This window comes from Girardinichthys multiradiatus, chromosome 3 (genome assembly GCF_021462225.1).
Source record: "Girardinichthys multiradiatus isolate DD_20200921_A chromosome 3, DD_fGirMul_XY1, whole genome shotgun sequence".
NCBI classification, from domain to species: domain Eukaryota; kingdom Metazoa; phylum Chordata; class Actinopteri; order Cyprinodontiformes; family Goodeidae; genus Girardinichthys; species Girardinichthys multiradiatus.
In genome coordinates this window covers 1,164,592-1,179,750 of record NC_061796.1, presented here as the reverse complement: position 1 = coordinate 1,179,750, position 15,159 = coordinate 1,164,592, and the positions used below count along the sequence as shown (strand labels likewise).

General features: G+C 43.5%; 1 protein-coding gene across 6 annotated transcripts in view; it reads left to right on the top strand.

Moving 5' to 3' along the window:
- Positions 1 to 15,159, top strand: part of tcaim (T cell activation inhibitor, mitochondrial) — a 173,805-nt gene that overhangs the window by 92,149 nt on the left and 66,497 nt on the right. For 4 of the 6 annotated variants that reach the window (XR_007037059.1, XM_047357356.1, XM_047357341.1 and 1 more), the window contains exons 7-9: positions 2,882 to 2,973; positions 3,056 to 3,288; positions 14,115 to 14,246. Coding sequence is in view for 5 of the 6 variants with exons in the window: in XM_047357356.1 (XP_047213312.1) it covers positions 2,882 to 2,973; positions 3,056 to 3,288; positions 14,115 to 14,246 (457 nt within the window). In the remaining variant the exon portion in view is untranslated. Of the gene's footprint in view, positions 1 to 2,881; positions 2,974 to 3,055; positions 3,289 to 13,584; positions 13,721 to 14,114; positions 14,247 to 15,159 lie in introns of those variants that run through there. The other 2 variants (XM_047357363.1, XM_047357347.1) reach the window with 2 other exon arrangements.

The window sequence follows — 15,159 nt, the reverse complement described above, 5'->3', positions numbered from 1 at the left end:
TAGGGCACAATTGTCCAGAAAAATATCAGCACCCCAGAAACTGTCGCCTCTTGCGTACTTGATGTCGCGCTCGCCCTGTGTCTGTGCAAGGTGGTGGGCCGGTGCTTCACGGGCTGAAGTGAACCACCGGCCCACCACCCTGCGTCAGTGCAGGGCGGTTATTAAAAACTAAACATTCACAAAATAAGAAATGCCTAAGCCAGCGGTTCACCGGGGATTTCCCCAGTTGCCCCGTATGCCAGTTTGCCCCTGGCTGTGAGTCACTTCACTAAATGAAGACCAAACATGTTTTAATCAAAAATGCACCAGAAACCGAAACCCGAGTCCAGTCCACGTGAAATTAAGTCCAGGCTTAATTATGCAAGGATATTTGGAAAATACCGGCTCGTTTTGCATCTGGTTTCATTCCCGCCACTTAGTCTGGCGGTTCTTTTGCTTTATGTTGAGAGCATGGGAAATCTCCAACACAGACTTAAAATGCTGTCCAAACTGTCAAGATAACTTTTTCTCCTCTGAGATGTGCGTCCTGTATTCACGCAAGCTGCTTCTATCGGTGAAGCATGTTATCTTTCAAAACCAATCACATATATATAGAATATTGATGATGTATTACAGATAATTCCAGTTCCCACGGTCCCTGAATGCAACAGCTGGGAATATGTTGTTCAGCCGCTGTGTTGACCTGTCAGTCATGATTCTGCACCCCCGTGATCTGAGGCCCTGCCCCCCACACCAAAACAGTGCCAAAAGTTTGAATCCGAAAAAAAAATCTGCAAGTTTGAAAAAAAAAACTTGAATCTGAAAAGTAGTTTTGAACTTTTTTTTTCCAGTTTCACATTTATTTTGGGGGAGGTTCAAAATAATTTTTCAGGTTCAAATGTTGTTGTTTTTTTAACAAACTTTTTTCAGGTTCGAATTTCTTTCTTTTGAACAAACTTTAGGGCCCCAATTAAGCTCCATAGGCTAAACCAATGGAAATTTTCAATTGTTTAAGAAAACAATTATGAAAAAACAAAAGATGAGTAGTGATTTTAACTCATGGTGAACAAAAACCAAACATTCATAGTTAAAAACGGTTATCCCTTTAATTTGACGCCACCAGTGAATGTTTTGAATCACCTCATATAGACTGATAAAACACACACAAAATCGGCCAAAATCGGCCAAGCTGCTGCCAGCAACTTAATGCTCACCTTATACAGATGATCCACTTTGCCATGTGTTTCAGTGTTTAACCCTGGCTTTCCTAGACATAGCTACTGACTGAACTTTTACTGTGACTAACTGTATGTGCTCTCTTTAATACTCTAGACTTTAAAACTGGCTCAGAGTTCATCTGCTTAGCTGTCTTTCTCTCCTAGATGAAGCACTAAAGGAGCTACAGCCAATAATGTTTTACTTTTCTTTCCCATAGAAAGTACTCCTGGATTAGTGCTTCTGTGTTCTTTTTGTGTCTCAGCTCTGTTCTCTCAAACTGCAAGTTACTGACTCAATGCAATCTGCTGGGTTTCCTTAGGTAGAAAAAGGTTTTAACCAATTTGAATAATAAACTGAATTTGACTGCACTTTTGATAGTTAGGATCAATTAGAATGTAATTAGAATGTACCTGACTTAAAATCTGTATGATTCAATTGAACTTTGTGAACTGCCATGTATTGTGAATTTTTCTTTCTTTCTTTCTTTCTTTCTTTCTTTCTCTTTCTTTCTTTCTTTCTTTCTGTCTTTCTTTCCTTCCTTCCTTCCTTCCTTCCTACCTGGGTAGCATACACAAGATAAGCAACAGTTTGGGTTTAAAACTAAGATTAAAAAGGTGTAATGGTATTGGGCATGGGTCATATCTGAAGAACAGCTCTGCACTGGATGACAAGTATTTAAAAATCACATCTTTAAGAAACAGTAAACAATTCAACAAAGACCTGACAAATGCATTGTCCTTACTTTATTCTTTTACTGTATGCAGAGGTTTCAGATATTTTCAGCCAATAACTCTTTATGAATAAGGTTGTTGAATGTAATAGTAACAAATTGCACCTTTGCTAGCAACAAAGATGCCATTTATTTTTGTGAAATACATAACTTTAGGATTGTTACAATGATTTATACAGTAGGTCAACAAACAAAACCCTGTGTCAATACAATTAGTCAATCAGCTGATAGATGAGATTACTTTCATAGTTGAGTCATGGGGTGTTCTGCAGTTAAGGGAACACAGTCTCTTTAGGAGTTGGACAACAATATTTTCTCAGGAGGGCATGTAGAGAATAAAAGTCTCATGAGTCTCCCGTGGCAAACAAACTTGCCCTGAGAAATGGAACCATACATTTTGCTGTTGTTGACAAAAGTAAATCAAAGGAATTTAATGCTCGCACAGTTGACCAGGCTAAAAAACATTTGACTCCACTTGTTGCTTAGAGGGAAGCTTCACAAGTCAAACATGTTCTGATTCTTCTCTTTGAGTTCTGATGTGCCATTAGGATTACCGGATTTTAGTCCTCCTGACTTCTCAGAACGTCTGCTACATCTTGAGTGTTGCTCCTTCGGAGAGCACACGTTTAGTATCATATGTTGCCATGGATGAATAAACATTGAGTGACATACTTTCAGTTAACTTTATAAAGGATGGTGATATTTCCCCAATAAACGTCCATAAAATTCTCTAACGTCATTATTTTTCACCAAACCTCTTTGAAATCCCTTACACAGGAGAATTGGCATTGTTACAATATTGGTATTCTAAATAATAGGAATGAAAAAAGAAATAAGTAATAGGCAGAATTATAAAATGAACTATAAAATTAACAATTAAAACCTGTAGCTGCATGACCAGAAAAATAGGATACAGAAGCTTCCCATTTAAATGCTATCCCACCTTTCCACCAGGGCATACTGTTGTGTTCGCTGACCAGTCGGGCATGAATGCCTCTGGAGAAGTCTTGCTAGGAACCATGGATGTTCACCATCGGTGGAACAAAGTAATGCAGCTGTAATTATCCTGCTGCAATGTCTTCGTCCTTCCACTTCTTTTTCATTAACACTTCCTGCATGTGCTTTTAGTTATTTCAGCAGCTGCCCAGCTATCAGAGCCTTCAGCAGCAGACAGACTGGTTAAAGGAAAGAATCAGTGACCTTCTGGGTGGATCTCAAGTAATCAACCTGGAGAGGCTGGGACCAATCCAGCCTATCTCTGAACACTACATGACACTAAGTACTTTCCACCAAACCCTGATGTCCAGATGCCTGCGCTTGCATCCCAGGAGCCTGCATGGCCTCACCCTGGTACTGGAAAGGTAAAAATACATTTAATCTTCTGAACCAGACAAACACATACAGTGGAATTCCAACACATAACCTAAAAAATGTTTTACATGCACCTTAGACCTGACATTCTTACAGTTTTAAAGAAGTGGGTAGTGTGTTTAACCCTCTCCTAGGCATAGCTACTGGATGGGCTTTCACTGTGACTGTGTATGTGCTCTCTTTCATACTCTACACTTGAAAACTGGCTCAGAGTTAATCTGCTTAGCTGTCTTTCTCTCCTAGATGAAGCCACTAAAGGAGCTATAACCATTAATGTTTCACTTTTCTTTTCCATAGAAAGTACCACTGCATCAGTGCTCCGGTGTTTCTATTATGCCTCTGCTCTGTTCTCTCAAACCCCCAGTCGGTCGTGGCAGATGGCCACTCACACTGAGCCTGGTTCTGGATCTGCTGGAGGTTTCTTCCTGTTAAATAAAGGTTTTCTACTCCACTGTCAGCACATGCATGCTCTGTATTAGGGATTGCTGCAAAGTCAATTCAATCGAATCATACAGATTTCAAGCCGGGTACATACATTTCAATTAATCCTAATTAACACTGCAGTCGGATTTAGTTCATTATTCAAATTGGTTAAAAGGTTTTTTATCTAAGCAAATCCAGCAGATTGCATTTAGTCAGTGACTTGCAGCATTCACTCCTCCTGGATGAGCATGTAGCGACAGTGGACCGTCTCTTGCGTTGACTTTGCAGCAATCCCTCATACTGAGCATGCATGTAGTGACAGTGGAGTTGAAAACTCCTATTTAACAGGAAGAAACCTCCAGCAGAACCAGGCTGAGCGTAAGCGACCATCTGCCAAGACCAACTGGGGGGTTTGAGAGAACAGAGCAGAGATAACAGAAAAACACAGAAGCACTGATCCAGTAGTACTTTCTGTAGTATGCAAAGTGGAAGATTAATGGTTATAGCTCCTTTAGAGGCTTCATCTAGGATAGAAAGACAGCTAAGCAGATGAACTCTGAGCCAGTTTTCAAGTATAGTGTATGATAGAGAGCACATACAGGTAGTCACAGTAGAAGTTCAGTCAGTAGCTATGTCTGGGAGAGACAGGGTTAAACACTGAAAGACAGGGCAAATTATCTGTGTAAGGTGAGCATTAAGTTGTTTTAACATTGAGTTTAAGTTGAAATAACAGCAAATAATGCCAAACTGGAGAGTAGTATGAGAATGTAACAGAGAGAGTGAAAGTGGTCATTATGTCCTCCAGCTGCCTAAGCCGCAGCATAACTACAGAGATAGCTCAGGATAACCTGAGCCACTTTAACTATAAGCTTTATTAAAAAGGAAAGTTTTAAGCATAGTCTTAAAAATATACAGGATGTCTGCCTCACGGAAAAAAAGAAACCCTATGCCAAAAATACGGGTAAAAGAATAAATACAGCAATTGTGGACATCTGGTGGGAATTGAATCCATCAGGTCAAGACTACACATATTACTCCGCCGTTCATAACGTATACTCCTGTATTGATTACTTTTTTATGTTAAAAAATGATTTCTTTAGACCTATTAGATGAGAGGTCAGCACTAGTCTGCTTAGGGATCACAATTCTGTCTACCTGTCACTTCAGTTGATTAACAAGAATAGATATACCCTTTGGAGTTAACCTCAAACTATTGTTACGCAAACAGCATAATACAGAAAAAACTAAAAACTGAAATTTAATCACATTTGTAGTTGAATGACTACGACGAATTGCGACGCTCAAGGTGGCAGCAGGTTGGAGTAGCTTTGTTACTTTTCCTTCTGAGTAATTCTTTGAAGAACTCAAATTCCTATTGTGGTGGATAAAATAGATTTTTGGGAATGCATGCCGTCATGCATTCCCTGGTGGAAGCAGAGGCTGGGAACTTGAGGTTGGAGTCTTTCATCACCCAGGCTGAAGTCACACGGTGCCAGGGCTTCGGGGGTGAATGAGATCCGCCCTGAGTACCTCAAGTCTCTGGATGTTCAAGTCCGGGCTGTCATGGCTGACAACATTCTTCAACATTGCGTGGCGGTTGGGGACAGTGCCTCTGGACTGGCACACCGGAATGGTGGTTCCCCTTCATTAGAAGGGTGACCGGAGGGTGTGTTCCAACTATAGCTCCCTGGTGAGAACTATGCCAGAGTATGGGAGAGGAAAGTCCGGCCGATAGTCGAACCTCGGCTTCAGGAGGAGCAGTGCAGTTTTTGTCTGGGTTGTGGAACACTGGACCAGCTCTATACCTTCAGGAGGGTACTCAAGTTAAGATGGCGCCGCAGATGGTCGCCTCGGCGTGTTGGTGCGCACTGTTTTGTTTTGTTTTTCTTTTATTCATCGGCAGTTTTGTGCTTCACGGAGACGTGGCTGTGTGGATTAATACTGGACTCTGCGCTGCAGCTGGCAGGATTCCAGCTCTACATAGCAGACAGAGACACGGAACTCTCCGGCAAAGCGAAAGGTGGAGGAATTTGTTTCTACCTCAACAGTGGTTGGTGCAACAACGTGACAGTGATTCTGCAGCACTGTTCTCCAGACCTGGAAGCCTTCATCATAAACTGTAAGCCTTTCTATTCCCCCCGTGAGTTCGCTTCGTTCATCCTGGTCGGTGTTTACATCCCGCCACAAGCTAACGTGCAGGTTGCACAGCACATGCTCGCCGACCAGATACTGAGTGTGGAGCGGACCAACCCGGACGCCTTAGTTATCGTCGCTGGCGACTTTAACAAAGGTAATCTCACCCACGAACTCCCCAAATATAGACAGTTTATTAAATGTCCGACCAGAGAGGACAACATTCTGGATCACTGTTACACCACCATCAGAGACGCTTATCACGCCGTCCCACGTGCTGCACTGGGCCAATCCGACCACATCATGGTCCACCTGATTCCTGCATACAGGCAGAAACTAAAGCTCTGCAAACCTGTTGTGAGGACGACAAAGAAGTGGAGCAGTGAGGCTGTGGAGAATCTCCAGGCGTGTTTAAGCTGTACAGACTGGGATGTTTTCAGGACTACTACCAACAGTCTGGACGAGTACACAGAGGCTGTGACTTCCTACATCAGCTTCTTTTAGGACAGCTGTGTACCATCATGCACCAGGGTGAGTTACAACAACGACAAACCCTGGTTCACAGCCAAACTCAGAAGGTTAAGACTGGATAAGGAAGAGGCCTTCAGGAGTGGGGACAAAGAAATATACAGAGAGACGAAGTACAAGTTTCGCAAGGCAGTGAAAGAGGCCAAATGACTGTACTCTGAGAAGCTCCAAAACTAGTCCTCAGTCAACGACTCTGCGTCTGTCTGGAAAGGACTCAGGCAGATCACCAACGACAAGCCGAAAGCCCCCCACTCCATCAACAACCGACGCCTCGCCAAAGACCTGAACGAGTTCTACTGCCGCTTTGAAAGACAAAGGGACAGTCCTGCAACCATCCCCAACGACACCCCCCAACAGCTGCAGCCATAATCCACCACCCCCACCTCCCCAACCTCAAGAGGGGCCTTGGCACCTCCAACCCCCACCCTGAAGTTTCCCCCCACCAGCCCCCTACTGCTGGACCAGATTCTACTGCTGGACCTTCACTTCATCCTCCGGCCCCTGGACTCCACAAGAACCTACGCCAGGATCCTGTTTGTGGATTTCAGCTCTGCCTTCAACACCATCATCACAGCTCTGCTCCAGGAGAAGCTCTCCCAGCTGAGTGTGCCCGACTCCACCTGCAGGTGGATCACTGACTTCCTGTCTGACAGGAAGCAGCGCATGAGGCTGGGGAAGCACGTCTCTGACTCCCTGACCATCAGCACCGGTTCCCCCCAAGGCTGTGTTCTCTCTCCTCTGCTCTTCTCCCTGTACACCAACAGCCGCACCTCCAGTCACCAGTCTGTCAAGCTTTTGAAGTTTGCGGACGAAACCACTCTGATCGGACTCATCTCTGATGGTGACGAGTCGGCGTACAGATGGGAGGTGGACCACCTGTTGGACTGGTGCAGCCAGAACAACCTTGAGCTCAACGCTCTAAAGACAGTGGAGATGGTTGTGGACTTCAGGCAGAACCCAGCCCCACCTGCCCCCATCACCCTCTGTGACTCCACAATTGACACTGTGCAATCTTTCCGCTTCCTGGGAACCATCATCTCCCGGGATCTCAAGTGGGAGCCAAACATCAGCTCCCTCATCAAGAAAGCCCAGCAGAGGATGTTCTTCCTGTGGCGGCTGAAGAAATTCAACCTGCCAAAGACTATGATGGTGCACTTCTACACAGCCATCATTGAGTCCATCCTCACCTCCTCCATCACCATCTGGTACGCCGCTGCTACAGCAAAGGATAAGGGCAGGCTGCAGCGTGTCATTTGGTCTGCTGAGAAGGTGATTGGCTGCAGTCTACTGTCACTCCAGGACCTGTACACCTCCAGGACCCTGAAGCGGGCAGGGAAGATGCTGGCTGATCCCTCCCACCCCGGTCACAGACTCTTTGAAACTCTCCCCTCTGGCAGGAGGCTGCGGTCCACCTGGACCAAAACCTCATGCCACAAGAACAGTTTTTTCCCATCTGCCACCAACCTTGTTAACAAAGCCCCGGAAACCACCCTGACACTCCCCCCCCCCCCCCCTTTTTTATTTATTTTTTTGCAGACAGGACACCTGTAACCTGCAACTCTATGCGTTACATTAACGCTCAGCTTGGACTCCTGCTCTACTTGCACTGCCATACTTGCACAATGATCACCTGCACTGTTGTACCGCTCTGGCATCCTATACTGCTCTACATTTACTCTCACTCACTTAAAACTGTGCACATACATTTATATTATATTGTAGATATGTTTATACTGTTTAATTTGTATTGTATTGCACCGACTACGCCAAAACAAATTCCTTGTATGTCCAAAAACATACTTGGCAATAAAGCTTTTCTGATTCTGATTCTGAAGGGTTCATGGGAATTTGCTCAACCAGTCCACATGTGTTTTGTGGACCTGGAGAAGGCATTCGACTGTGTTCCTCGTGGTGCCCTGTGGGGGATGCTCCAGGAGTACGGAGTCGGGGGCCCTTTATTAGGGGTCTTTGTACAAGCGGAGCAGGAGTTTGGTCCGCATTGCCGTCACTAAGTCGGACCTGTTCCCGGTGCATGTTGGACTCCGGCACGGCTGCCCTTTGTCACCGGTCCTGTTCATAACTTTTATGGACGGGATTTCTAGGCGCAGCCATGGGGACCAGTGGATTTCGTCTCTTCTTTTTGCAGATGACATGGTTCTGCTGGCCCCCACTAGCCAAGACCTACAGCATGCACTGGGGCGGTTCACAGCCGAGTGTAAAACGGCTGGGATGAAGATCAGCTCCTCCAAGTCCAAGGCCATGGTTCTCGACCAGAAAAGGGTGGCTTGTCCTCTTCAGGTTGGAGGGGAGTTTCTGCCTCAAGCAGAGGAGTTCAAGTATCTTGGGGTCTTGTTCACGAGTGAGGGGAGAATGGAGCGGGGATCGACAGACAGATCGTGTGGCTGCCGCAGTAATGGGGACGCTGTGCCGGTCCATTGTGGTGAAGAGAAAGCTGAGTCGAAAAGCGAAGCTCCCGATTTACCGGTCGGTCTACGTTCCTACCCTCACCTATGGCCATGATCTTTGGGTCATGAACGAAAGAACGAGATCCCGGATACAAGCGGCTGAAATTAGCTTCCGCTGAAGGGTGGTCGGGCACTGCCTTAGAGATAGGGTGAGGAGCTCGGCCATCCGGGAGGAGCTCGGAGTAGAGCCACTGTTCCTCCACATTGAGAGGAGCCAGTTGAGGTGGCTCGGGCATCAATACCTGATGCCTCCTGAAGGCCTTCCTCAGGAGGTGTTCCAGGCAGGTCCCACCGGGAGGAGGCCCAGAGGATGGCCCAGGACACACTGGAGGGACTATGTATCTCGGCTGCCCTGGGATCGCCTTAGGCTCCCCCCGGAGGAGCTGGAGGTGGTGTCTGGGGAGAGGGTCGTCTAGGTGTCTCTGAGTCTGCTGTCCCCGTGAAGACGACAAGTACGAACAACATTGTTTTTTTTGGACATTTAACATTTCTGGTATTGGATCCTGTGCAAATAGAAGAATTTTTGCTGATACTTTTATTACTTTTGGACATTTGTTATGATACGTCACCATGTCAACTGGGTAGTTTTGTTTTTTTTACAGCTGGGAGCAGCTAATTAATATCTCAAAAGCTATAATATAACTTCAGCTACAACCCCAAATCCCTGATTAATTGAAAGGGAGGCGCCATGGATGCAGAGCAGGAGCAAAGAGAAGACAGAGAAGGAGAAAGTTCAAACCATCTCTTCCATCGATTATTATGGGCAATGTGAGATCGCTGGGAAACAAGTTGGATGAACTCCAAGCCCTACAAAGGACCCAGCTAGAGTGTCTGGAATGCAGTATTTCTCTGCCATGCTTTCTGACCATACGAGCAGACAGAGATTTAAAGAGGGCCAGCAAATGCAAAAGAGGTGGCCTGGCAGTACTTGTGAACAACAGACAGTGTAATCCAATTCAATTCAGTTTATTTATATAGCGCCAATTCACAACACATGTCGTCTCAAGGCACTTCACAAAAGTCAGGTACATACATTCCAATTAATCCTAATTAATTCAGTTATTTATTCAAATTGGATAAAAAGTTTTTCTGTCTAAGGAAACCCAGCAGATTGCATCCAGTCAGTGATTTGTGGCATTCCCTCCTCCTGGATGAGCATGTAGAGACAGTGGACTTTGCTGCAATCCCTCATACTGAGCATACATGTAGCGACAGTGGAGAGGAGGCTGTCTTGCCCACAGCAAAAAGTGAATAGATTAAGAAATTATCTAAAGGAGGAAACTATGAAAATCTCAAAGAAATAAATAAAACTCAGACTGAAACGACTTTGATAGACTTTGTTTTTTAAGGATTTAATTTGTGATAATCAGATCAATTTATTTTGTCTAAGAAACCTGGCTGCAGCAAAAGGATTATTTTACTATAAAGGAGTCAACTCCTTCTAATTATTAAAATTTTCACAGACCTTGAAGTACTGGGCAAGAAAGAGGAGTAGCAACCATCTTTCAGTTTGATTTATTGATTAGTCCCAGAGCACTTAATAGCTACAAGTCTTTTGAATTTCATCATCCAAATTGCAAAGCACTGAAACCACTTCTGTTTGTTTTTTTGCACCGTCCTCCAAGCCCTTATTCTCAATTTTTAGATCAGTTCTTAGACTTCTTATCTGATTTAGTGTTAAATACAGATAAGGTCATTATGGTGGGGCATTTTAACATTCATGTTGACACTGAAAGTGTCAGCCTAAACATAGCCTTTAATGCTATCTTGGATTCAAATGGCTTTGCTCAAAACATTAGCAAACCTACCCACCGTTGTCTTCATTCTCTGGAACGTGTGCTGACATATGGCATTGAGTGTAAAGAAATAACAGTATTTCTTCATAATTCTATACTGTCTGACTATTTAATTTAACTTTTAAGTTTAATTTAACTGAGTACGCCACACCTGACAGAAAATTTCATTATAGTAGTTCATTATCAGACAATGCTTTAACAACCTTTAAAGAATCGGTTCCATTTTTAATTTCTTCATCACAGAAAAACACAGATGAGGGCAATAATTTAGTTCCTTCCTGTTCACAAATTGATTCTCTCGTTCATAGTGTTACTTCCTCACTGTGTGGTGCATTAGACAATGTAGCACCCCTGAAAAAGAAGGTAATTATTCATAAGAGACTGGCTCCTTGGTTTAATTCAGAGCCGCGTACTTTAAAGAACAATGTTAGAAAATTGGAGAGAAGATGGTGCTCTACACACCTCGAGGATTCCTACTTAATCTGGAAAAATAGTCTACTGTTGTATAAAAGAACACCTTGCCAAGCTAGAACAGCTTATTTCTCATCATTAAGAGAAAAGAATAAGAATAATCTTAGGTTTCTTTTTAGAACATTTTCTAAACTTAGTAACTGTAGAACGTATTTGTGTTTGGACTGCTGTGATCCAGTTGAGCTTCCTGAGTTAAAAATATTAGTTTATCTAAACTTTCAACTTGTATGTTTGACCCAATTCCAACCATGTTATTTAGGGAGTGTTCCCTAAATTTACCAGACCCATTTTAGATATGAATAATCTATCCTTAGTAAATGGATATGTACCACAGGCTTTTAGGGTAGCTGTAATTAAACCTTTACTCAAGAAGCCTTTGCTTGATCAAGATAATTTACTAAATTACAGACCTATATCCAATCTTCTGTTTTTATCTAAAATTCTTGAGAAAATAGTTCTAATCAGGTGTGTGAGCATTCACACAGTAATGATCTGTTTGAAGAGTTTCAGTCAGGTTTCATCATACCACTAAAACAGCACTAGTGAAAGTCACTTATGATATTCTTCTGGCCTCAGATAATGGACTTGTGTCAGTACTTGTTCTGTTAGATCTCAGTGCTGCATTTGATATAGTCGATCACAATATTCTCTTAGAAAGGCTGGAATATCCTGTAGGGATCAGGGGAGCAGCACTAGGTTGGTTTTAATCTTATTTGTCTGACAGATTCCAGTTTGTTCATGTAAATGATAAATAATCATCAAACTCCAGGGTTTAATTGTGGAGTACCACAGGATTCAGTGCTTGGGCCAATTTTCTTTACTATATATATATACAGTACAGACCAAACGTTTGGACACACCTTCTCATTCAAAGAGTTTATTTTCATGACTTTGAATATTGTAGCTTCACACTGAAGGCATCAAAACTATGAATTAACACATGTGGAATTATATACTGAACAAAAAAGTGTGAAACAACTGAAAATATGTCTTATATTCTAGGTTCTTCAAAGTAGCCACCTTTTGCTTTGATTACTGCTATGCACACTCTTGGCATTCTGTTGATGAGCTTCAAGAGGTAGTCACCTGAAATGGTTTTCACTTCACAGGTGTGCCCTGTCAGGTTTAATAAGTGGGATTTCAAGCCTTATAAATGGGGTTGGGACCATCAGTTGTGTTGTGCAGGTGGTTGATACAGTACACAGCTGATAGTCCTACTGAATAGACTGTTAGAATTTGTATTATGACAAGAAAAAAGCAGCTAAGTAAAGAAAAACAAGTGGCCATCATTACTTTAAGAAATGAAGGTCAGTCAGTCCGAACAATTGGGAAAACTTTGAAAGTGTCCCCAAGTGCAGTCGCAAAAACCATCAAGCGGTACAAAGAAACTGGCTCACATGAGGGCCGCCCCAGGAAAGGAAGACCAAGAGTCACCTCTGCTGCGGACGATAAGTTCATCCGAGTCACCAGCCTCAGAAATCGCAGGTTAACAGCAGCTCAGATTAGAGAACAGGTCAATGCCACACAGAGTTCTAGCAGCAGACACATTTATAGAACAACTGTTAAGAGGAGACTGTGTGAATCAGGCCTTCATGGTAAAATAGCTTCTAGGAAACCACTGCTGAGGACAGGCAACAAGCAGAAAAGACTTGTTTGAGATAAAGAACACAAGGAATGGACATTAGACCAGTGGAAATCTGTGGTTTGGTCTGATGAGTCCAAGTTTGAGATCTTCGGTTCCAGAACACTGCCAAAATTAGAAATATCCTATCCAGGAGTGATGCTGAAAAACCAGTCCATGCGTTTGTTACTTCATGGCTGGACTATTGTAATTCTTTACTATCAGGATGACCAAAAAATGCACTAAAAAGCCTTCAGCTGGTCCCAAATGCTGCAACATGAGTTCTGATGAAAATTAAAGAGAGATCATATTTCTCAGAATTCTATTGGCTTCATTGACTCACTGGTAAATCCAGAATAGAGGCAGACACCTTGTCTATTTTCAAGGCTTAGGTTATTCTGAGATAGGCTTAGACTGCCGGAGGACATAATGGCCACTTTCTCTGCTACATTCTCATCCTACCCTCTATTTTTTTGTTAACTTCTGTTATTTCAGCTTTTAACTTTATGTTCTCTCTCTCTCTGTTTTCTCTTTTTAGAAGAGTCTTGCTCTGTGTTACGCTGTGGCACCTTCCTGGAGGTGGGGACATTGGTCCCCTGCTGCTGCTGCCAATGACTAAATGCTCACCTTATACAGCTGAAACACTTGCCCCTGTCCTTCAGCGTTCAACTCAGTATCTCTCCTAGACAGCTACTGGCTAAGCTTCTACTGTGACTAACTATACGTGCTCTCTTTGATATTCTACACTTGAAAACTGGCTCAAAGTTAATCTGCATAGCTGTTTTTCTCTCCTAGATTAAGCTTCTGATGGAGCTATAACCGTTAATGTTTCACTTTTTTTCCCTACAGAAAGTTCTACTGGAGCAGTGCCTCTGTGTTGTTTTTGTGTCTCTGCTCTGTTCTCTCAAACCCCAAGTCGGTCATGGCAGATTGCCGCTCACACTGAGCCCGGTTCCGCTGGAGGTTTCGTCCTGTTAAAAGGGAGTTTTCCTTTCCACTGTCACTACAAGCATGATCAGTATGAGGGATTGCTGCAAAGTAAATGCAAGTGACTTTCCACTGTCGCTACATGCTCATCCAGGAGTGAATGCTGCAAGTTACTGACTCGATGCAATCTGCTGGGTTTCCTTAGATAGAAAAACTCTTAACCAATTTGAATAATAAACTAAATCCGACTGCATAGTTAGGGTTAAGTGGAATGTATGTACCCGATTTGAAATCTGTATGATTCTTTGACTTTGTAAAGTGCCTCGAGACGACGTGTTGTAAATTGGCGCTATAAAAATAAAACTGAATTGAATCGAATAACTTTTACTTAGTTTTTGGAACACTCTACCATTTATATTTAATAAAAGCTTTATTGTTTCTTTCTTTGACAGTAATCGCTCTACACCTAGTCTCCATGAGATGGGGCACTTCATTATCCCCACCATCTGTGACCCTCCCAAACTTCGGGTTTTCCTCCAGAGCCATGCCTCTGAGGCCAGAAGTTGTACCATAAAAAGAAATCAGTAAGTCATTGGGATTGGGAAATTTATTGAGAACTCTCCTGCAAACTGCTTCTTATCCTTAAACAATGATACTAAAATGATTTGAAATGATTTTTTTTTACAGAGCAGTCTATAACAAAAGCATTTTCTTTCTTAAATCTTGTGTAAATCTTGTGTAAATACTACATTTTTGGGCATCAAAGGTTTTGAGACTCAAATGGCTGTCAGTTTGAAAAGAGCTCTTTGAGTCATTCAGCATGCAGTGGCAAGGCATGGTGTAGCATGGTGTAGAGTTCGAGTGTGCACACCATATACAGAGGCTTTGAGCCCTTGATACAGTCATCCGGGGATTGATTCCCTATGCTTGGACCTTTGCTTCTCTCTGCCCAATTTCTTGTCTGTATACTGCGAAATAAAGACCACTAGTGCCACATAGTAAGCAATAAAAACTCATGGTGCATACAGAGGTGTGTTTCAGTTTACTGAAAAGTCTAAGTGTATTACTTCTGTCATTCCTGTCAGTCAACCCCAGGGCAGCTGTGGCTACAATGTAGCTTAACACTGTCGTCGTCGTGTTCGGCTTCATCCAGGACCGGGTCACGGGGTCAGCAGACTCAGTAGAGACACCCAAACGTCCCTCTCCCCAGACACCTCCTCCAGCATGTCCTGGGCCATCCCCTGGGCGTCCTCCCAGTGGGACGTACAGGCGTCCAGGAGGCATCCGGTATAGATCCCCAAACCAGACCCCCTCTGGCCCATGGCTGCGCCTAGAAATCCTGTCCATAAAAGTTATGAACAGGACCGGTGACAAAGGGCAGCCCTGCCGGAGTCCAACATGCACTGGGAACAGGTCCGACTTAGGGACGGCAATGCAGACCAAAATCCTGCTCCGCTTGTACAAAGACCCCTAATAAAGCGCCTCCGACTCCGTACT